The 24,318-nt window shown below is 36.3% G+C and overlaps 1 protein-coding gene across 12 annotated transcripts in view; it reads left to right on the top strand.

Moving 5' to 3' along the window:
- Positions 1–24,318, top strand: part of NBEA (neurobeachin) — a 512,894-nt gene that overhangs the window by 257,792 nt on the left and 230,784 nt on the right. For all 12 annotated transcript variants that reach the window (XM_074567614.1, XM_074567653.1, XM_074567643.1 and 9 more), the window contains 3 exons: positions 3,179–3,243; positions 16,680–16,788; positions 20,437–20,603. In XM_074567614.1, the coding sequence (XP_074423715.1) occupies positions 3,179–3,243; positions 16,680–16,788; positions 20,437–20,603 (341 nt within the window). The remainder of the gene's footprint in view (positions 1–3,178; positions 3,244–16,679; positions 16,789–20,436; positions 20,604–24,318) is intronic.

Here is a 24,318-nt window from a genome sequence, read left to right as displayed (position 1 = left end):
GTGGGGGCAGGTGGACGGCAATTACCAATATCCTAATCATTTAGTACATTTTTGATGTTTTCAATAGAAGTTTGCATAATATAAAATATTTAGAACATAGCCATAGTGGACAGTAATTGAACTGAATGTCTAATGTTATCATAGAATCATAGAATGGTTAGAGTTGGAAGGGACCTTAAAGATCATTTAGTTCCAACCCCCCTATAATGTTTAATTATTGTGTATGAAGATGATTTTTAAATTTTTTTCAATATGAATAAAGTTTAAAATTAAATTTGATATCTTCATTCTGGTTTTAGTACAAAGAAGCGAGAAGCGTCATCATTCTTGAACACTGTGTTAGACAGTCTCTAAACGTGCCTCTATCCCCAAGTCTTCTATACCCGACCTTGTTCTGAGAGGTGCACTGCTGGCAATAGTCATCCCCACCGCCCTATCAAGCAGAAGCCCCTGGGGAAGAAAGGTCAATGCATCCAGAGATAAGAAATTCTCTGGTACATGATTTTGTCAAAGTCTTCCGTGACTTCAGCATGTGATTGGCATCAGCATTTCTGAGGCACAGAAAAGTCTCCCAGCTCTTGTTTTAAAGGCCCGGAAGATTCACGTTATGAACTACACCAAAACCACCTGGGATGTAATGTGGTCATTCAAGCACTTAGCTGCTAATAACCAAGTGTCTGTGCTATGATTCTACTTGCCTATAGCATAATCCAACCACCATCACTATGTCCATTACATTTGTTGTTTATCTTTCTGCATCTTGAGTGTGAGAAAGATTTTCTGTGGAATCTAAGCTAATGTAAACAAAATTGTTGCACGTTCTTTGAGTGTATAACTCCACATCTTAATCCAGTTCTTAAAGTGCCTGCAGCGATCTGAATAGCCATTGCAAAGGCAACTGTAATGCTGGCATTTCTGAGTATTTCAGTTTATTGTTTGGTCTTTTAAAAAGAAACAGATAAAAAGAAAACCAGGTGCCTTTTCACAAGTACAGTTCACCTCTCAGGATCATAAATCTGTTATATTAAATTATGCCTAAAGTTGAGAGGAAATTATAGTAGTAATAATCATTCCCTTATTTGTGTATTGATGGAGGGTTGTGAGTTTGTCGTGAAGCTTGTAGTAGTGAGTTTATAGTGAAGCAGTGCATGAACCATGAATCCTGGTTTCTTTCTGGTTCAGCATCATTATGTTTTCCACTAGTTTTTGGTAGATAGTTGGGCGGGTTTCACACATTTTTATCATGAATAATTACTTTGGATAAATCGATGAGATTTTCCACCTATGGAGCCATAAGAAGAGATTTGTTTGCTTCCACATAGGTATCTGATGGCTTTTTAGGTACCTTGAGATATCTCACCTAAAATCCAGTTAGCCATTTTGGGTGTCCTACAGTGTCTCTGAGACATTTGCACTGAGCAGGAGGAGCTGACAAAAGACTTTCAAGTATCTCTTGGTCTTTTGTAGACACAGGTAGACCCTCTGTCTCTTTTTAAAAATTTAATTAGAGTGCTTTCTTCTAGCTGTCTTAGGAAGTCTGTTTTCTTTTTTTTTTTGGTCTTCTCTCTGTTCAACTCTTCTTTCCTGAATTGTAGTCGCACCAATTCTACTTTCCTGACTGCAGAGTCATAGCAGCTGTGGTGCAGAAAAGCATCTCAAAAGAAAATGCTCGTAGGAGTTTTTATAGCATTCAGTTAAAGACTCTGGTTAAAAAAAAAAAAAATAATGCCACACCTCAAATACTATCTCTAACCCAGACTGTTGTCTCTTAAAATGGCACTAGGTGCTGATGTTTAGGCAATTGAATCCTTTCCTTAGTTTCTCAGCATGACTTTGTACCATACCAAGGTGATTTAATTGCTTCCAAAAATTAGATTATTAGGCTTGCTTCAGTTATCGAAGAAAGGACCTGTTACAATGGTTTTCTATCGCACAAGCTAGAGGGCTGAGTGCTGACACTCCATGTTCCCTAATCAGGACTCACCTGCTCAGTAATAGGTTAAGAGTATGTTTGTTATTTGGCTATTTTAGTAGCTTGCCTCTTACAAAACCAATCATAAGTACAAGATTTTTGTTGTTGGGCTTTTTTTTTTTTTAAGATGCATGACTTAGTCAAATCTATGACTTTTCATAAGATCAGTAAGAAACACCTTGCTGATTAATGACTAATTTACACAACTATTCTTTGAGAAAATTTCCTTATCTGTGTAAAGCTACCTTTTTTGCCTGTATCAGGAAACAAACATTGGGGATTTCTGCCTGATTTTTAGTCCTAGAAAAAAGGAAATGTAAAGCAGAATAGTTCTGTAACTGTAACTCTCTCTACCCATTTCTGTTTATAACATGAAGTCTCCGACTAGAAAATTTCTCTGAATTGTAATCCAGCTAATGTTTTTTGATTTATTTTTTTCTGTATGATGAAAAGGAAATGTTTATTACTCTTAAAGAAAAGTTTTAAGGAATTATCCAAAACCAAAGTAATTTTTACTTGCTAGAGAGATATCTCCACCTTTTTACATCTCAAGTATTAAGTCTATTGGTGTGATATAGGCAGTAAGTTGTATGGCAAAAAGCTGTTTGTAATGCATTGAGAATTTTTTCTTTAACTTAGTAGTATATGAATTAAAAGTTATTATCTTTTAATGTCTATTAAGTGGTTTAAATCAGTTTCAAAACTTTATCTTGGAAATTCATGTTAATAGTAAAAGAATTTGAAAAAATCAGTTTGTTCTTAGCAATTGGTTTTGTTTTCACTTATAATGGGGAAGAAACAAAGATTGAACTTAAGGAGGGATGGATGATACACAGATTATTGCCTGCCCTATATGATAAAATGTACAAGGTGTAACAGTGAAGAAAGTGAAGAAGAAACTACTGCTCCTGTACTTTGTTGCACTTAATATGTTCATTGGGCAACTGTATGAGTTTTGATGTTCTCTAGACAAGGAAACTAAAGCTTGCTTAAAGGTAAAGCTGAAAACATGACCACCTAAAATTTATTTGAAAATCAGAATGAATTACAGTTTTTAAATGATCAGGTCATTCTTCTTGGGAAGGGGGGGAAGCATTAAGTTAAGCTCAACCTAAATTCAGGCTCCTTAGGAAGTCATCAGAGTCAGCTTCAGAAATGTGGTTTAAAATCCTTGGGTTTTGATCATGTTATATTTTGTCTTCTTAGGAATGGCAAAATTCTATTCAGAAGAATGCAGGACTTGCATTTATTGAGCTCATCAATGAAGGAAGGTAATCAATTTTACAGCTTTTGAACAAGTAGTCATTTTGCATTTATTCCATTGGGTCATAATACTTCCTCACCATCTGTTCCAAAAAGATTGTGAAAAGGCCATTTTAATTAAGAGATTTATTGTATAGATACTTTATATAGTAAATATTTAATTTGAAAATGGGTAAATTCTGAAAATTTTGTTTATTGACAGAAGGAAATAGAGCTCCCATGAACTGTATATAGGTTTGGGTTTATTTGAGAATTGAACCACCGTTTTCCAGAGCAGCAAGGCTCTTTTACCCAGACAGTCCAGGAAGCCCAATCTGTAAACCCATCTGCTGCTCCATCTGTTTTAGGAGCACAGCATTCACTGTACAGATGCACTTCTCTATACTACCCGTTCACGAGGAATTATTTTATCTAGAATTTCTGGTCCAATTTGAGTCCTGGAAAATACACAGGACATTATGTTTATAAGAGCTGCCTTGCTTTTTCTTCAAGTAATTTTAATGCTGTATCTGTTTATATCTTCTACTCTGTGCAATGTTTGTCAGTTCTTCCAGCCAGCAAAGGGGGACTCTTTGGCCTTCCTGGTAGTGGAATGTCAAAGACAAATGGAGCCACTTGTGTGCAACTTGTATTGGCCAGTACATTAAATCCACTTGAATCTAGATGTCTGGATATGTGCAGTTGAAAAAAAAAATATATATAATAGCAATATGTCTGTTGAAGAGATATAGTAATTTTATGTGTGGTGGGTTTTTTTCACCAATAGTATGTCATTACCAATAGTGAAGTATCAAATCTTCTCTTTATTTTAGGATATTTTTTGTCTAGCTGCTATTTCAGTGATTAAGTCATGCATTCATTTAAAAGGAAGACTAGCACTAACACATCAGAGATAGGAATGTAGGAACATTAGTATCTGGGAAACAGGAGCATGTAGCTTTATACCCAATTTGTGGTCGGTGTAAATTCTCTGAATGCACACGAAGTCACACTGCAATATAGCAGTTGGAAATGTACTCCTTTCATTGGAAATCCTTCTTGCTATACAGCAGCAATATGACTTTGCACCATAATAGGGCTGACCCGAGTGGGTCATGTACTGCACATTATACAATAAACATTACGTGGTAATAGACTGAATAATTATAGTAAACTTATGTTCTCAGATAGCAATATAGAATCCCATTTTTGACCCTTTTTATTTTCTCAACTAGGCAAGTGGATTCAGATGTTATTGCATGCTCGCTGTTGATAAAATGCTCATTCTGAACAAATCCCACATCCACGTATTTTTAGCAGTCAGGTATTCAGATATCAGCGGGCTCTCTACTAGCAATAACTTTTCAAAATGAAGTCATATTTAAGGACTGCTGCTTAAATACAATCAAAGGAATGTCTAATGAAACTGCCCTCAGACACATGTTCCTCCATATACTTTTGTCAAAAAAGTGTTTTAAAACAAGTGTATGTGCATTACTAGAACGCTTTTCTTTGCAATCAGCCCATCCGTTTTTAATTTACCCTTTTGGGTATAAAGATAACAATCCTTTAACTGGAAATTGTTATAAATATTTATTCTGCTTAATAGCTAAACTTGTGAATGCGATTCATCAATCATAGCTAGAGAATGCAATTGTGCAGTTGTCAACAATTAACAGGACATAAACAGTTGATGAATGTGCAGCTGAATTAAAGTGCTCCCTAGGATAACCTGAAATTATAAACTGGATCATTTAAAGGAATCTAACAAAAGATCTTTATAATTAAAACAAAGCAGGGTTAATGGGATGTAAAATTGCATATAATCGCTGTGCAATAATGATTGAATTTTAAATTATTAAAAGCAAAATGAAGGCTAAGAATATTTTGAAGGACTTTCTGGGTAAGATTTTGAGAGACCTGGGTAATAAATCAACAGTTTTGAGAAATCTTTTTCTTTTGAGCATGGAGGCAAAGGTTTAGATGTAATGCAGAGGATCATACTTTTTAATATCTTCAGTTAGATGTCTGTTTGTTTTAATATACGGATGCTAAAGGTGATTTTCTGAGTACCAAACTTTTGTTGTTTCTGCTTGAAATAATTCAAGTGCCTTTCTCATCTTTGACTTTATTAGAAATGTTCTGAAACAAAATGTGTCAGTTTAGTTGTAGTTAAAAAAATAGAACATCTATATTCCTGTCACTTTAATAAATTGCATTTTCATTTTAAATCAGTTGATTTACTGTGTTTGTTCCTGTTTTTTCTTGTTTTATATAATGTTTTGTTAGGAATGTCTGAATGACACGTATTTGTAGAATTCAGCATACAAACACTCTGATACAGCTTTCTAAAAATAGGAACTGTTGTAACAGGTTTTTAGTATAACAAGAGTATCTGACTATAGATTTAAATTAATGCTTCCAAGGAAAAGCTATGCAAAAATTTGATTTGGAAGTGTAGAATAACACTGTCTATAATATACTGGAATGATTTAGAGACATCCTGGTTATGATCCTGAAGTTTATGCTTCTTTGTAATCAGTCTCACGCTATGAATATGTGAAGTTGAGGGTATCGCTCATGTCAAGAGCTTCACTGATAGCAGCTTAATTAGGATTTCAGATTTACGTTAGGGTATACACATCAGTAGGCTTCTTAATTTAAGAGCTGGATGCATCTGCAGTGTTGGCTGTAAAAGGGGGCATGACAAGAGTTCTTCAGGAATGGTGTGGGAGAGAGATTACAACCTACATTTAAGTGGGGTGGTAATGGATGAGGTCAACAGAAAAGGGTGCAGGGTGACAGGAACAACAGATAGGATAGGAGCACCTGCCTCGAGTAAATGAGTACACAAATGTATACAGCTTGGGAAACTAGCAGTAGAAATCACTTCACAAGGAATCACAAAACTGTGACATCACTGGTATGAATGAGATTTGGTGGGACAGCCGGCACTGCATGACAGAAGCGCTGTGGTGGAGAGATACAAGTTCCTCAGGAAAGACAGGCAGAGTAAGCAAGGAGGGGGTGTTGCCTTCTCTGTGAAGGAGCAGCTCAGATGTATGGAGCTCTTCAGCAGGATGGATGACATTCTGGTTGAAAACTTGCAGTACAGGATGAGAGGAGAGTCCAGTAAGGGTGATGTCATGGTGAATTTATTACAGACCACCCATTCATGTTGAGGGAAAGGAAGAAGAATTATTGAAGTAATTTGAGGAAGTATCTGGATCACAAACCCTAGTTCTCATGGGGATCTTTAACCTTCCTGACATCCTCTGGAATACATGCAGTCAATAAGATTTCTGGAGGGTGCTAGGGATGACTTCCTGATACAGGATGAACCAACTAAGAATGACATACAGATGTATCTGCTAATCACTAGCAATCAAGAATTGGTTTAGGATGTGGTAATTAATGGCATCTTTGGCTGTAGTTAACCATGAAATAGTGGAGTTCAAACTCCTGAGGGACATGAGGATGGAGAGTAGCAGAGTACACACTTCATGAGTGCAGATTTTAGCTCATTCAGGAGCAGATAGGTAGGATCCCATGGGAGGCAAATGTGGAGGTCAAGGGAGCTCTGGAAAGGTGGCAGGCTTTTAAGTACAGCATCATTCAAGTGCAAGAATAGGAAAAAAAGTAGATGCATTAAGAGATTGGTTTGGCTAACCAAGGAAATTGTAGTAGAGCTCTGGTGCAAAAAGAGAGTACCAGGATGTAGAAGTAGAAGCAGGCTAGAAAGGAGGAATTTAGAAACATTGCTTGAGCATGTAAGGAATGTATTCAGGAAGGACAACACTCAACTGGAAATGATAGTTGGAAAAGATATCAAGGGCAACAAGAACTTCTACCAGTTCATTACTACTAAAAGGCTGACCAAGGAAAATGCAGCCTGTTGCTGAATGGGGTGGATGATTTAGTGACAGATAAGTCTGAAGGCTCAATGCCTTATTCATCTGAGTCTTCACCAAGATTTCTCAAGTCTTTAGTGAAAGGATTCCAGGAGGAGAACTGCCTGCAGTGGATGAGGATTGAGTCAAGGATTCCTTGAGACAACTTGTCCCATACAAATCCATAATACTTAATGGGGTACATCTGATGGTAGTGAAAGTCCTTGCAAGGCTGATCATTGTTATCTCTGAAAGGTCACAGATGCCTGGAGAAAGGCAAGTGTTGCACTCATCTTCAAAATAGTCCAAAAAAGCCAGAGACCTATAAATTGGTCAGCTTTTCTTCTGTGTCTTGGAAAACCATGTAGCAAGTACTTTTGGAACACATTTCTGGCCATATGAAGGAGAAGGTAATTGAGAACAGCCAACATGGATTTACAAAAGCTAAACCATCTCCAATCAACACATTTGCCTTCTACTACTAGGCAAAGAACAACAACTAGATTTGTGGACATGGGGAGGAACATAGTTTACCTTGACATCGGCAAGGTTTCCACACTGTGTCCCACAATAGTCATGTATCAGAGTTAGAAGGCGTCATTCTGAATGGATAGAAAACTAAATAGGTAGAAAACTGACTACTTAATGGGGCTCCGAGGGTTGTGGTTAATTGGTTGTACTCTACCTTGATGTCTTTGACAAGTAGAGTATCTCAGGGGTCTGTCCTGCCTAAGAGGTGGATGTTACAGATCATTATCTATTGGTCTTGCAGAATTGGGTTACTATCCTCAACTTCTGTTTCCTTCCCCATTTATGTTTTCACAACACTCACCTCTCTAAAGAGATGACCTTGTTCTTTCATTTAAAATAATTTCATTTATTTTTTACAGTATTTTTACATTTTGAATAGCAGGAGTACTCTGATCATAATATAAATTTGAGGAAACATGAGACTATATTTAATCTCAGATTTAAAATTATAAGCTTTGTTTATGTAATTTCATCTCTGTACCTAAGTCTGCTTTCTGCCTTTAGCCATGAAAATATATACTTTTGCATATCCAGCTACCTGGACCTCCAAGCATACTTAAAATTCACAAGAGGCCTTTTTCTTTTAAACCCTGTTTTACTGAGAGTTTTCACTAATTTCCTGGAAAGAGTAGCAGAATGTTTAAATAGACTGGAAATTTGTGTTTGTTTAAATTTAGATGAATTGCTGATTAAATCCTGAAAGGAGGCTAATAAAGACTTACATTCTTTCCATGTTACCTCAACAAGGATTGTTGGGTAACTGCAGCAAATTTTCTTTTGGACATCCTCTGTTGCAGTTTGGCAGTTCTGATATGTTTGGTTTGTGGTAAATGAGCTCACAGTCATTATTCACTGTCGGCAATACTTAAATGTTCAGGCCCTGTGTTAAAAGGTATATCTATAGTGCCATTTGCAATATTTGATTTATGATGTGCATTTATGGTTGGATCCCTAGATACCCCTTGAAGAACTCATTTAGTAGTTGGGTCCAAGAAGGTTGGAGAAAGGATGCTGTTCCTTTTTTCTGTGTTGACAATGATCTTGATGACAGGAACCTTGAGGTCAGAATGGGGAGCTCATCTGAATCATCCAGCAGTCCAAGATGCTTGGTCTTCAGACATCATGGATATTATGTAGCTGAGGGCTACCAGAACAACTTGCAGAGGATTCTAGTCTGATGTGGAATATCCGATGTGTGGAAATCCAGGCAGGAAATAGCACTGGGGAAGCAGTAGCATTCAGATACAATATATAAATAAGAATAAAGGTGTTTGTTTATTCTGTCTTTGACAGATGTAACCAAATTCTGTTGCTGTATTGTCATCCTCACCAATAGTAAATTTTGATTGGAGGAATCCTTTATCAACTGTGAGTGGCTGTTTTATGGAAATTCATCCTAAATATCGTCTTCCGTCAGTAGAAGATTCTTGTCATAGATACTTCTGTAAAACTAGGCACTGAATGTCTCTATTTCTGCTCCAGCTGAGGCATGAGCTTGAGCTCCCTGTTAGATGGGGTTTTTTATAATCTCATACTATTTATTACCACTGTCCTTGTTCTACTTCCAGACTAATAATCAGTTTGTGTTACACAAAGCATACGTTGTTATGGTAACCATCAACCTGTTTGTAGGGTCAGTACAGCTGGAGTTCTTAGAGCTGTTTGAGGTTTTGAGGCATCCTCTCACCTTCTAACCTTGCCTGATCCTGTCATATCTCAAAGCCGAGGCTGCTTCTGAGGTGCAGGTTGTCTCAGTTGTAACTGCTGGTCTTGGATGTTTACTGGATGGATACTGTTTCAAAGAGACAGATTCCTTTTGATTTAGAATATTCTTATGCAAAATAGAAAACCTTTATGAGGAGTGGAATAGATTCTTTGTGGTCAACTCCGAGTTTCACTGAGTCTGGTGTAGCCTCTGGGGCATTTCTGAAACATTAATAGTTACCTCCATGAAGTTTATCTTGCCAGTGTGCTCATGTTGTACTCCAGTAGCTGGTCATTGCATGCTGTAATTTCAAATTTTTCTCTAGTAAATTCTTCATTATTGCCCTTTTGCTAGAAATCAGACCCCTGTGTTAGACATTACCTTCCAAAGTTTATAGGAATTTACTTTCAAAGTATTTATAGAAGTATGGCATCTTGTAGAACTTCAAACTCTTCAAGTTAGACCAGTTTATGAATCCTATTACAGATACCAAGCGCAATGATAGGTTTCATTTCTTATGAATGCCATTAAGAGTAGTAATTGTCAAAACAACTGTGTTTGCTGAAAAAGTGGCATATTTCCAGGCTGCTTCTTGGAAAAATTATGCTGTGGGCATCTGATGAAAGTAAGTCAGAGAAACATCTGTTTCCCTGGACATGTGAGTTGGCAGAACTTCAAGAATGAGTAGAGGAAGCAAGACCTTAGCTAAATTATAACAAATGTTCATTTTGTAATCTGTTTTGAAAATTGCTGCTTGGGAATGATCTGCTTTTTTAGTTTATCTCAAATGAAAGAAACATTGGGTAAGATAAGCACAATTGTTTTATCTAGCAGCGTAACAGCTACGAGCCCTCTTTCTCTCTGTGCGAGATTATTACTAGGAAGAACCGACTGCAGGATAGCAAAGTCAGTTTAGAATAGTTAGTGAGATAAGAGTTTTCATCTTTCAATTCTGATAGGTGTACAAATATCACTGTTTGTCACAACCTATCCCAATCCACATCTAAATGTGTTGCAAACATTTTATGTTTTTCAAATGTTTCCAAGACACTTTGGGTACAGTCTTATCACTGTCCCTATTTCCAAAACTCTTTAAAAAATAAATAAAAATTTCCCAGGCTCTGGCTATTTACCTGAATGACTTCTTGGAATGCGGAACTTCACAATCCAGCCTTTTTAAACCCCATTATGTGAAAAAACAGGGGCTTCTGATTGATTTTACATACTTTTCACCACTTCCTTTAACCTATAAGCACTGGACTTCTAAAGTAACCTTACTGAAGATAGAATTCAGGAAAGCAAGCCATATGGATGTAAAATAACTTCTTACCTACCCCTAAACAACATTTGAAAATAACTTAACTCATATTTATGAATCAGCATGTCCTGTGACATACTGTCACCTACTCTGCTCTCACTTATAAGTCGGAGACACTTCGATTTTTGGGTAAAGGAGAGCCTTCCATTTACTCTTTTTCCTACAGATACTTAAGCCCTGTCATGCTTATTTTAAAGTTACCAGCATATCTTAATTCTAGCTTTTACTTCCATTTTCCATATGTTCAGCTGGAAACTTCACGGCTATCTCTGCAGAAAGCTCATTTCCCCATAGAAGTGTACCAGGAATTGAGTCACGAGTGATTTCAGACTGCTTTGTTGGTGGATTCCTTACTGAAAAGTCCTTTGATTCTGTCTAAAAACAAATCAAACCCATTTCCTAGTAAGGGAGCTTTAACTGCGGTACATAAATTTGTGGGCATTAATAGAAATCAAGCTTTTCTTGGTAAAGAGAAACCATAAGTTACCAAGTCAGTGTTTAATCTCTACCTTATGCAGTAAGAATTCAGGCTCAAAGAGGATAAGATTTTTGCTGGTCGTTGGTTCCTGGTTGAGATCAGCTCAGCTGGGGAAGGACACATTTGGCTTCAATTCTGATAGGAGTTTCAGTAGTGCAACTGAAGAAATGGTCACACAGGATAAAGCCAAACGTTATTCTAGGTCAATGTCTTTTTTCTTTCGGTAAATCACAGCAAAGCTTGTGGTGACACTTTTCAGACAACCCCTTACCCTTGTGGGAGGAGCACTTCTGTAGAGATCAATAAGTATGACCAGAAGGCCTATCTCAACATCAGTCTATCTACAAGGTCTTTTGGGGGTGTTGCTTGCTAAGGCGGGATGAGGATTTACACACGTGAATGAGAACAGTGGGTATAATTCAGTCAGAACAAATGTTCAGTGGTTGGTGATAAGGAAATCTCACTAAAGAACATGTCTTATTTCCAAAGGAGAGCAAAAATGGTACTGCTCTCAAATTTTAGATCTTCCCTCTGTTTAGCAAGTATATATGCATTTTGTGCCTCAAGCTCTTTCTTACTTGGATTGGTCACTCCAATACGTGGAGGTTCGGGAAAGATGCAGAGAACAGACTTCTCCCCAAAAGGGACTGCTCTGTAAAAATCTTTGGATGGGAACCATAGTTGGGCAGATGACTGAAATATCAACAAGGATATATTGGGTGGGTTTCAAACTTGCATTAATATAAATATTATACAATGTAATATGTTACATAAATTTTTATACTGTAACAGTACATGGAGTTCATGTTCTTGGGAATATATGCTAGAGATTGTTAGTTCATATTTTGGAAGCGTCTGAGGAGGTAAAAGACCGATCTATCACTGAAATTTTCTTGTGCAAAATCATAGAATATAGGGCTAAAAAAAGGAAAACAATTATAGAATTGCTTCAGAAAAGGTATTTCCATGGAAATAAGTCAGCATTAATGTTACTATGTAAATAATGACTAAAACTTGTCAGATACTGCTGACAGTTTTGACTATGCACTTGTAGAAAAGGTAAAATCAGTGTATGAAATTAGTAAAAAACCAAAAGGCAATCTCTTTTACTAACTGTTTTGCCATGCAAGAGAAGTCAGAGAGCTGATTTACTTAGTCTAGTAAAATAGAGATAGATGGAATATCAGAAGGTCAACAGAAGGAAGAAGAGTTGTGTAAACCTAAGGGCAACATTTGCATAAAATGAATCAGTAAAGACTGCTAAAGAAGAATACATTTGGATTGGGAAGTAAAAGGGTTTTAACCTTCAGAGGACCTTCCAAAGCTGTGCTGGAGGAAAGCAACTTGATCGCATTTTCATAAACTGAAGACACATTTCATGGGCTTGATTTCATGAAAATATCTTTCATAAACAAAAGATAGTTTATGAAAGAATTTGTATGACGTAGCTGTGTGTTGCAGTGAAGGAGTGAATTTGCTGACCTAGAGGTCCTTTTTCCTTTCTCTTATTTGCAGTGCATGAAGGGAGATTTTTTTTGATGTATTGGCAGCCTTTGATACTACTGAGTGTGAGATTTTTCCTGGTTTGGGATCCTTTCTGAATAATTTTTATTGTTTTTTTCTATAAGAACCCAAAAGATAGTTGTAAGCACCTTTTCTCGTGCCAGAAAAGTATTTTTTTTTTTTTTTAAATCCGATGACATGCATGTGGTTGAATTCGTAAGGATTTAGATAATATGGAAAGTATTCAAGCAATGACGACATTACCACGCATGTTCATCAGGTGTAACCCAGTTAGGACAGTATGCTGAGTTGTGCTGTGTCTATATGAATTTGAGATTCAGTCAGGGTTAGCTGGCTATGATTTAATCCAGATATAACAGTAGTAACACTTTTGCCATCTTTTGCATAGTAGAAATATAGTTTAAGAATACAGAATAACTTCCCATTCGAAGTAAAAATCAGTACCAAAAAAATATTTTTAAAAAGTGTTTTCAAATTTCATAAGGTAACAAGTTTCCTTGAACAAGTACAGCAAATACATAAGTTCCTTAGCAAAAGCCTCTGTAAGGCATTGCTTCCCTGACCTTGTAGTAGCTGCCTTTCCTTTCGAAGCTAAAATGACACGTTTAACTGCTTTAACTTACTATGCTTCTGTTTTCTGCCCTATATTGTTGCACTTACAAATCAAAACATCCAGGCCAAGGCTTCTTTTGAAAGCATGCAAGATTTCTGAACGATGGCATAGATTATAACCCTTCTTTTTTTTCAAAAGTCTGTCTTTCTGGCAAGAGATTTTAAGAGTAGTGTAATTCTTAATGGTCTTCTAGATGCAAAAGCATAGTTTACCTAGTCTCTGAAGTTCTATATTAGGTGCATACAAGCACCTAAGGTAAGTGAATCACAGTATGTCCCTTATTAGCACACATTGATACGATATTATTTAATGATTATATACTGTTGATATGTTGTGACCTCCCTTTTGTCATAATCCCAGTGCTGACCACCATACAAACAAGTTTTTGTCTTTTCCTTGAAATCGCAATCAGTGATCGTGATCGAGATATGAGAGTGCATGAAACAACTGGCTAGACGCAGCTGAAATAATATCGAGATATTCCATAGATAAGATTTTTTGCAACAAACAAAAAGGAAGAGGGAAGCTATGTCTGTAGTTTTAAATAAAACCAAATAGCCTGGGCTGGCCTATTTGCACCCTGCTTAAGGTTAGGACTAGCTAGAGCGGAGTGTCTTCATTCATCCTACGTAGCACTTAGTCCTGCTACTCCCTGAAGCCCTTACAGTTCCTGTTTGACCTTAAGATATCATTACTATTTTGTCTGTTTAGTTCAGATTGTTTGGAATAACAGGAGGGCTACCCACTAGAATGATGCGTTCTGTGTGCCGGTGTATGGTGAGGAAACACCTACAGAACTTTCTTGGGTAGGATTCGAGAGAGTTTAAGTTCATTCAGTTTCATCGATGTGTCTTCAGTGAACTGACCCTTGGACAATGTCTATACATTTTCTGGATAGATATTAGAGCCAAGAAATGAGCGGAGGCCAAGCTAATGATTTGAGTGCTGTAGGCAGTCGGGCATCAGGGCTCAGGCATGTTCCCTGGTCCCCTCTTGTTTATCATCTTCTTGACTTTGGACCCTGAAGACATGTGGCATTTTGAGATTACCCGAAATCTGGTTTAGTTTGCCTGATGTGCTGTCCAAAAGCTGCAGCAACTGCAAAGTTGTTCCCAAATGCCTGACGTCTCTCAGTCTCTGGAGCAGAAAGGTCCATTAGGGTAGTGGGAGGCACAGCTGGGGTCGCCAGCACTTTCAGCCAGCAGATTTGAATCATCTGCTGCATGTCTATAAACTTCTCATTTTCTATAAAGCAGCCAGAGACTAGTGTCGACAGATCTTTTTTTTTTTTTCCTTGTTTTTTTTTTTTAATATCTTTTCCCTGAGTATTGGTAAGACATTTATTTATAACTTGTGGAAATTAGCATTCTCTGTGAATCCATTCGAAGTGCATAAATGGGTACAGAGAATGCGAAAACTTCTTAATACAGATAAGTACAACTAAGATGAAGATGGTATGTATTTGTCATTGCTCATGAACAGAGCCAGCTTAGATTGTTTTTTGAGGTATAAAAACTATGCCCAGATGTCCCAAATAAGAAACCCAGTGGATCGAAGTTAGTCTTGATTTTTTGTCACCAAATTCTAGGTGGCAGGGTGTGTCTAAGAAACCCACTGATTCCACCTAAAGCCATTTGGAACTAGAAATCCTGCCTGGACCACAGCTGACTCAAAGATACTGAATTTGTACTGTGCTCCATTTATTTGATATTTTATTCATTCAGGAAGGGATGTACAGCTAGTAGACATTTGAAATCTGTGTGTTCAGTTTTGAAATCCTAGCTAGTTGGTTCCAGGTCATTAATGTCATATGGAAAAGTTCAGAAAGACCTGTGGTGCAAAATTTGATTGGAGATGTTAAACACTCACTTCTGGTATTTTCTCATTTTAGAGACGCTTGTTAAAGTCATGAATGCTTACTTCTAATCCATATCTGAGGGCTGTTCTACACTTACCTCTTAACAATAAAAATCTGAACACTTAACAGTAATAAAATACTAAAGCACATCTTCTAGCAGGGTATATTAAAAAATAAAGCTAAATTTTGAAGACTACAATGGAGGCAATTTTGATCTTTCAGCATATAGTTTGCCAAAAACTTTTTGCGTTCACAAATAGCAAAGGGTTAAATATAATAAAAAGGCTTATGAAAACCATGAATATCCACTGTGAAACCTTGACCCAAGCTTGTTTGTCTTTATCTCTAAACAGAGAGCCCAACATTTATGTCTTCCCATGCCACACATCCATATTAAGCATTAGCTCAGGGTGAGTGATTTCCTTCCTTCACAGATGGTAGAACACACCAAAGGAGGCAAGAATAGAGTTCAGATCTTTCCATCTAATAGATGTAAGGTCTAGTAATCGTGGCTTTCATGTCTAATAATCATGGCTTTCATTTCTGGTGCTGCTAAGCACCAGACACCAACCTTAGGGTGGAATTTGGTAGAAATTTCACATCCTTACTATAAGAATCTCTGAGATTAAGTGTGCTTCCCTGATGCTGCAAGAAGGAAAATCCCAGACCGTGTGCTAATTTGACACAAAGAGAAACAGTTCTTCCTGATCTTAAACAGACCTGTCAGATCTTTGCATCCTGAAAGATATTTCCTCCCTACTGATAAGAAGAGCAAAGCAATTTTGAATAGAACGGCTAAGCTTAGATATGGACTGTAGGGTTGAGAAAGTAGTTGCTTCCATTCCTCCTGCCCAATAGGATATCAGCATTATTAACAACACGATGTTGTTTATGCTGCAACTTTATTACGCATCTCATGGTATTTGGTGGTCTTTACAAGAATCCTAATTTAAGGTGTCTGATTGACATCCTCAGTCTCAGTCCAATCTTAATCTATTTTTTTCCTTCTTTTTAAGTGAGGTTTATCTAGTTCTGATGCCATGAAAACTTGGAAACATGATGCACTTTTCACTCCATGGTTTGAAAAACATATGAGAGATATTTATATTATTTTGCAATTTTAATAGGATTTTAAGTCTTTGGTAATGTTGTGATTTTTAAGACTTTGAAATTGGAACATTTATATTTAATGATATAATGGTATCATTAAGAGTTTAAGCACTTGCCTAGATTTTTTTTAACGATGGAATAGTATTCATATTCATAATGAGACTGCTGTTAAAAACATTCTAGAAACATAATACTTCCATAAAGAACTTTTCCCTTCAATAATGAATAGCAGGCTTTTTCCATATAACATAATTTGTTCGTACTTTTACAAACGCAGAAAATTTTGGATAAAATTGAATTTTTCATGTCAACTAATTTGACAATTGCATTACAATAGTTTCATTAATTTATTTTTTTTCCATTTTAAGTAAATCTGCTGAAATAGCTTATTTGAAATGCATCAAATACAAAGGTTGATTTTGATTTTTCTTATTTTAGATTATTATGTCATGCAATGAAAGACCATATAGTGCGTGTTGCAAATGAAGCAGAATTTATTTTGAACCGACAAAGAGCTGAAGATGTCCACAAACATGCTGAGTTTGAGGTAAGCCTGAGCATTGGTGCATTTCTGTTCCTCTGTTTTCACTCAGTTGTCACCTAGACTGTAACTCCATACAATAAAGATTTTTTTTCCTTCCAAGAAAGAAATTTACATTGAAGGCATTTCAAAACTAGTTTTTAAAAGCTTTGGTAAATGTCAAGCACAAGGAATGGGTTTAATTTCTCATCTCCTCACTGAAATTAATGAAAACATTTACAGCTTGAAGAAATCCCTTAATCAGAATGTCTAAACTGATACGGCAGAACCTTTAGCTTCACAAAGAACTTTTCTGATTTATTGTAAATAGTGATGCAAATCACATCAGTAATTTTTTTTTAGTTTATTTTATCAACAGTATATATGACTTCAGTAAGAAAGAGAAGCAATTAATATACTTAAGGTATTTAATGAATAATAAGAAATAGAAATGTTTCGTTAAACAGAAACAGTATTTTAAGGTAATCTTGTTAGAACATTTGCATTTTGGAGCACTTTAGAACATTTACTTGCTATAATTTATATATTGAAATATGATATTACATATCTTTCCTGCTTGTTAGAAACCATTAACTATTGACAGTAAGATTGTGTTTAAAGTTTTTATTCTTTTCAAGTATTGTAAGAAGTAACACAGCAGCTGGATCCCATAACTCTTCAATGTCTATAATTCTTACTCCTAAAAGGAGTCAACATTCAATTGCTTTTTTCATCAGAGTGTTGCAGTATACAATTTAAATTACATTGCTTGAAAATGATCCAAATAAACAAAAAAGCTATTTTTAAGGTATGTTCAGTTTAACAGGTTTTTGATTATTTCTTCAGGATCAATTTTGTTCCTATTCAAAAAATTTTCATGTAAAAGTGATGGAGTGCAGTTAAAAATTCCTTTTTGACGTGATTTTATCAAATATGGATTTGTATTTTTACGGTGTTTATACATTTCAGCGTCATTATTTTTGTTGTATTTCCAAACCTGTCTGTGCTTGCATACATTTCTGCATGTGTAAGTATACATACACAACCATGCATTTCCAAATGTTTTAATGCTTAAGTGACCTAACATTGCGATTAAGACAGACTGACTTAGTATTGATGATAATAAATAGCTATATCAATTAATTCATCTGTCAGAAAATGTCAACAAGCACCTGGAAGCTAGAAATAGGATCCAGTAATCTTAGTTGTGATGAGGTTTTTATCTCCTTGAAACAGCTCTCTCAAATGTGCACTTTGAGGGACTAGTTCTTGCGCTGCTTGACCTAGCTGAAAAGTGTGAGACACAGAGATATCTGTGGTCATTTTGAATACACACAACCTTTACTTCATTTTGTCAGAGCAGACAGCAGACACTTGTCACATGGGATTGCAACAACTTTATTACCAAGCATATACTGGATATTTTGAACTCAGATAAAATCACATTTACAATTAAGTGTGTGTCAGAGTGAAGTTTCATATTGCCTCAACAATAAATAACATTTGATATTTATCTGAGCATCATGCTGTAACCTAAGATGACAATGGAAGATTGAGTTATCTGCTCTTTGAAGAATACATTGAGGCATAAGATCTGTCAGAACTCTAGACAAAATGAGAATATTCAATTAACTTCCAGCTTCTGTTAGCAAATATGATTTAGAATATTAACTAAAGTCCTTAAAGGAATAGCCTTAAGTCAGTCTTATTGTCTGGTAAAGAAACCAACACATTTTTCGTATATGAAAATTTTCATTATATTTGTCACATAAAAAACTCAGTGACATGTTTTAGAAGAGTAAGATAAAATCTGCAAGTCATAAAAGAAAATTATGAAATGTAGCCTGTGTTAAATATGAAACTCAGCTGTACTTAAATAAGGTGATGGTTAAAGTCTGAAAGAATGTTTTATATATTGTCTTTAATAATGGTAGGTATATAACCGAACATTTTATTATTCATCCTACTTGAAAGTAGTAGGGACAAAGAGATTTCTGGTAGTTTTCTGTTGCATAATTGTAAATCTGTCATTTTGTTTTAATAAGCTGTATTGGTATATGTTCTGGGTTTTAGTACATGTTAATCATTGCTCTCAGCCAGAGAAGTGAGTGGCTATTTTATTTTTACCTTTTAAACTTTAATTGAATCATTATGGGTGAAATGCTTCGGCCCAAGCTGCACCAAGTTACTGTGTCGCCTGCGTAGTGGGGAAGCCATGGACCAGCATCTAAATTTTATCCTGTGACTCCAGTTGCAGTCAGGGCCAGGGAGATTCCTCCCAGAATGGGTGCTTCACAGTTAACTTTCATTTTGTTAACCTTTGTAATTGTTCAGGAAGAAAAATGAAAATTTAATTTTACTGTCCAATGAGCTGGTGAAATATTAACCTCATTACTAAGGCAGATCATTGTACTAATTGGTGCTTCCCTGTACAAGAAGATAAATTGAAAAATGAATTAACCCTTTATGAATTAGTGTAACGATTGTTCTTTTCCAGGTAGATTACTTGAAATAATGGCTGTAACACGGTGGAAAGACCACTGTTAAAATCTTACTGAATGCTAATGTGATCTGTAGTAAAAAGGTAGGGTGTAGAAATGTGAAGAATAAACTACAATTTAGTGTGAGGTTGACTTAATTTTAATTGCTCTTTTGAATCTTAGAAAATAGGGTACTGTTCAGCATTGTGTTACAGCACTGAGTGTTGGGTAAATGTTCTAAAATGGGGCGCAATAACTGTGTGTGCAAAAATGTCACTTAAAAGGGGATTTTAAAATTAGCTGTTTTGAGAATAATCTAGCCTTTTAAATTTACACCTCGAAAATGATACTTATAATGCATTTATTTTAGTTAGTATGGATACATTTGCTTTGTTTAGACATTTTGAGAGGATCTTTACTAGGAGGAGAAATTGGATTTGAACTTAACATGATTTTGAGAAAAGACATGGAAAGACTATATTGTGCTTATTATACATAAAAAAAGGATTTATCAAAACTAAAATACACTATAGACTATTTTGCATGAAGGTCAATAACCACAGCATTTATTTTAGAGGTAGTTATCTCTTAAAGGAAACATGATGAAAACATTAGATCTTTTTCAGTTTGAGAGATGAGCGATTTTTTAATTCTTAGGGTTTTTTAGAATTGACAGTATGTTATGAAAATTTTTCATGTTGTGATATAAAATAGAAAATAGACTCCCTAATTTCATAGTTAAAGGAGTTTCTCTTCAGCACCCATAATAATAAAATTATCAAATAGCTTTTTAATTGTAGGTATTAAACCTAAAAAACTGTGTACATAATTTTTTCCTGCACGTTATGTTATGTATGTTATACCTGAGAACACATGAAACCTTCTACAAATGAAGACCAGCTTTTAAGGCATATCCATGATCACACATATACACACTGAGATGCATAGCTGAATGTTTTTAATTGCAATTCTGTTGTCTTTGCCCTTGATATTTCAATTTTTACATGTTCTAATGGAGTGCTTTTTCGTGGATAATATATAGTAGTAGAACCATTTCAATCAAATGGTGTGTCCTATTCCTCTTAAAAGTATTTTTAAGACTTCTTGTCATATTTAAAGGGTTTTAGTAAATAAGCATTTTAAGGCGATTCTAAATAGCCTATCTTTTGTGAAGTAGATTTACTTTCATTCCTAGTCGCAGTGTGCTCAGTATGCTGCTGACAGAAGGGAGGAGGAGAAGATGTGTGATCATCTTATCAGTGCTGCTAAGCATCGAGATCATGTTACAGCCAATCAGCTGAAACAGAAGATACTCAACATACTAACAAATAAGCACGGTGCCTGGGGAGCTGTTTCTCACAGGTAAGCTGCAAATGTAAAATGTGTGAGTTTGAAATGTTACTTTCAAAGTTGAAGAAAAGCAGTCCTTGTATAACTGAAATATGAATGTATTAGGAGCTAATATTGCTAAAATGTATGTTATTGATAAATAACATACACTTATGTTAATGTTGCTAAACATTAACGTGTTAATATTGCTAAAAGGTATGTAACAAACTAAACACGTTAGTATTGCTAAAATGTATGTTAGTCTTTTCTTCAGCGGGCTCTTGAGAAGTCCTCTTTGCTAAAGATTCACAGATCAAACTCCTTTATAGACTGCAAACATAATATTTTACCATATTTTAAATAAATTGCAATGGGTATTTGTTGATTATAATGTGATTTTACTGTTAGCCTATCAGTAGGTTTTGAGGCTCCTACCAGTATTAGAATCTGAGCGAAGGGTTCTGAATGAGATATTGAGAGATGAAGAGATTTCCATATAAACGTCAACAGAGTAAATGAAGAAGAGAGAGTCAAAAAGACCTGTCTAGTGTTATAAAGTCAGTATGAGTTACCAGCAGAACCAGGTCACTTGAGTCACTGTCGAATGCTTTCTTCCGTTTATAGATTTTTGTGTTCAGGTAATGAACTGGTAAGATCCACTGGTAAATCTTTACTCTCCTATGACAGACCAGTAGTCAGTGCCAGCCATGCACAGTCAAACTCTGTATGCTTTCAAGCAAAACTTATCTTGTATTTAAATGTAGCGTGTGCAAAGCTGAACATAACCAAAGTGCAGCCCAATTCTATAGGTAGTCCTGTTAAAAAAAAAATAAATTTTTAAAAGCATGATCTGAAATACATAATTCTTACTGTATGCAAGTGGTAACATAGTATTTGACGTTTTAATCAGAGCTCTGTTGATTACTGGTTTTAAAAGTTCATTCTGTTCAACATAGAGGTAAAAGTAAACATTTTCATATATCATGCGAAGAAACCAGAGCCTTGCTCCTCTGAATCACAAAAATAGCCAGTGGCTAAGATGCTGACCCTCATGTAGAAGACACAAGGTCAAATTGCTCCTTTCCTTCATTCAGAGCAAGGTCTTGAACCTGGGTCTGCCGTGTGAGTGTCCTGGCTGCAAAACTAGAGACTAGAGACTCTCTTGTTTGTGCATTCTAGCCATAAATATTTGATTATTTATTCAAAGTGGAACAGCTCAAACAAGAGAAAACATGGAAGTTCTGCTTCCAAATATCCTAATTTTTATAGTTTATTTTCTACTTGAATCCTGTTTAAGTCTGCTCTGAGTCAGGCAGAACAGATCAGAAAGTTCCATTTCAGCTCTGAAAAACCTTTTCAGTAAAAATCTAGTTGAGACTGATAGACTACTACAAAAACATGTATATATCTCTAGATAAATATTTTCTTTCAAAAAATCTATTTGAATGTAGCTTGAATCCGTATCTAGGCCATAAGCTTATTAGGAAAGTTGTCGAGTAATAAATTTGGCACATCAGTAATAATGTTTAATAAATATCACATATATTTTTCATTCTTTTTGTCATTCTGTCTAGTTGGTTCTTGCAGTTATGCAGTGTTAAAAAAATGTAATTTTTCATCATCCTTATATCGTTATATCTTCCAAAGTAATTACTATTTCCTGGATGGTGATGGAGATATATTTATTTTTTAAGGTGGTGGTAAGTATAGAAATACAGTCTCACGGAAACTCTGTATTCTAATGCCAGAGACACTCTGGTGGAAATTACAAAAATGACATAGAAGATTGTGATATGGTTAATTCAAAACAGCCTTAGTCTGTAATGGACACTTGTGTTATCTCTAATTGAGTCTTAAAGCTGTGTATCTGGAGACTTGAGCCTGTTGAAGATAAGTGCAATTTTCAGTCCTTTTAATGTCTTTGAATTTTTGAATAATGTTGTTGCTCAAGTTCATGAATGGCTGCAGACACTTTGCAGGCTTAAGTCAGTTCCTGGTCACTAACTTTTTCAGAAGACCATCTCTTCTTTAAGCCAGATAACTTTCCTCTCCTGGTTCTTGATGGCATCCTAAATGGCAACAGACCACTGCTGCAGCTTTTTTTTGCTCTTCAGTCCATGATAGTTTTTGAGGGGCCATGAAGCAGCTTGACACCTGTGACAAACCTATCAAATTTCTTACATCAAGCAAAAGAAACTCTGATATTATTCCTGTCATGCCAGTTCCCCAGTGTGTCTGCTTCTCAGTTACCGGCAGCGCTGCTTTCCCATTTCGGTGCTGGCCGTGTTGGGTGCAGCTGTTGGTCTGGGTGTGTTTTAGCTGCAGGCTGCTGCTTAACCTGGAGAAGGGGGGACATCGCGACAGCACGAGGTCTCCAAGTGGGGTTCCCCATTTGCAGGAGCCGATCAGAAGGTCTCGCACTGCAGGTCTCGCCACATGTGCTGTGGCAGCTGCGTGATCCACCACACAAGCGCACCTTCTGTCGTGAGACCTAGTGGACTGTGGGTGGAAAGGCCTGGGTTGGCAGCAAGTAGGGGGAGATGCCCAGTGGGAGAGCCTCTGCGCCTCGTGAAGAACCACGGTCACTGGTTCTCAGTGGGCAGATTTAAAAAGCTTCAAGTGCAGAAAGTAGAGAGAGGTCTCATTAAACTGCTTAGGCACAGAAGGCAAAACCTGTTGTTAATTAGGTAGTTCCTCCAGTACTCTTTATATGATGGAAACTGAGATGGGTTCTAAAATTCTGGTTCTGGTCTTGCCCAGCAGGAGACATGGCAGGCCTCAAGCCTCCGTTTTTAATTCCTGACAAAGGGTTACAGCGTTAGTCTCTTTATAAACTGTTGCTTCTGTGTGCCCCAGGAGATACAGCCTGACTGGAACACAGAGTTACTTAAAAAAAAAAAAAAATTTGCTTGACACTCCAGACCTCTAGACCTCTGTAGTGACTCCATTTCTGTTGGGGAGAGAGTTCCCAGTTCTGAAGGCACACTGCTGGTCTGTCCATCTCTTGTGCTGGAGACCATTCGTTGAAACGGTGAATTAGGGAGATCATTCTCAGGCCTGGGAGAGGCAGGGGAAGAAACAGGCAACTGCCTCTGCATGATAAATACTTGGGCACCAGCAATGCCTTTTGACTTCCAAAATGGATAAGATAGATAGGCAAGAAATTGTCTGGGGGAGTACGATGAGTGTGATTCTTAAAAGCTTCAATTCTTTATCATAAACACAATCTGCAGCTACTGATGTACTGATAATTGTAGCATACTATACATGTATACGTGGTTTTGTTTATCCCTCTTCAAGGTAAAGAACAATTTCTAAGTTCTTTAACATAGATGCTCATGTTATAAAATATTAAGCTCTCATTTTGTGAAATGTGACCCAGCTGTTGGGAAAATTTTTCCTTGTGTTTGCGGTTCAACACAACGAGCTTGTAAGCCTCCCCAGTTTTTGTGTCTGTGTGTACTGTTTTTGCAGAAACCAGCAACCAGCATTTGCTGTGTTTCATCTGTAGGTGCCAGAGAGTTTACTCTTTGTTCATTAAGAAACAAAGAGACTATTAAGAAACATAGAAACTTAGCACTGGGAGGAAAAACAAGAGGTCCGATGAGTGAAATTCTATAGTATTTGTAAATTATGAATTTTAAATATATTAACATAAATTCTTCTCAAAATATCGGAATAAACAAGGGTGAAGTTGAGTGGTGTGAGTAAACAAAATACGATGTGAAACTTTCAATCTAAATTAGAT

This window comes from Larus michahellis, chromosome 1 (assembly GCF_964199755.1).
Source record: "Larus michahellis chromosome 1, bLarMic1.1, whole genome shotgun sequence".
NCBI classification, from domain to species: Eukaryota; Metazoa; Chordata; class Aves; order Charadriiformes; family Laridae; genus Larus; species Larus michahellis.
The sequence above is the reverse complement of the archived record's forward strand: the minus strand, read 5'-3'. Positions and strand labels throughout refer to the sequence as shown.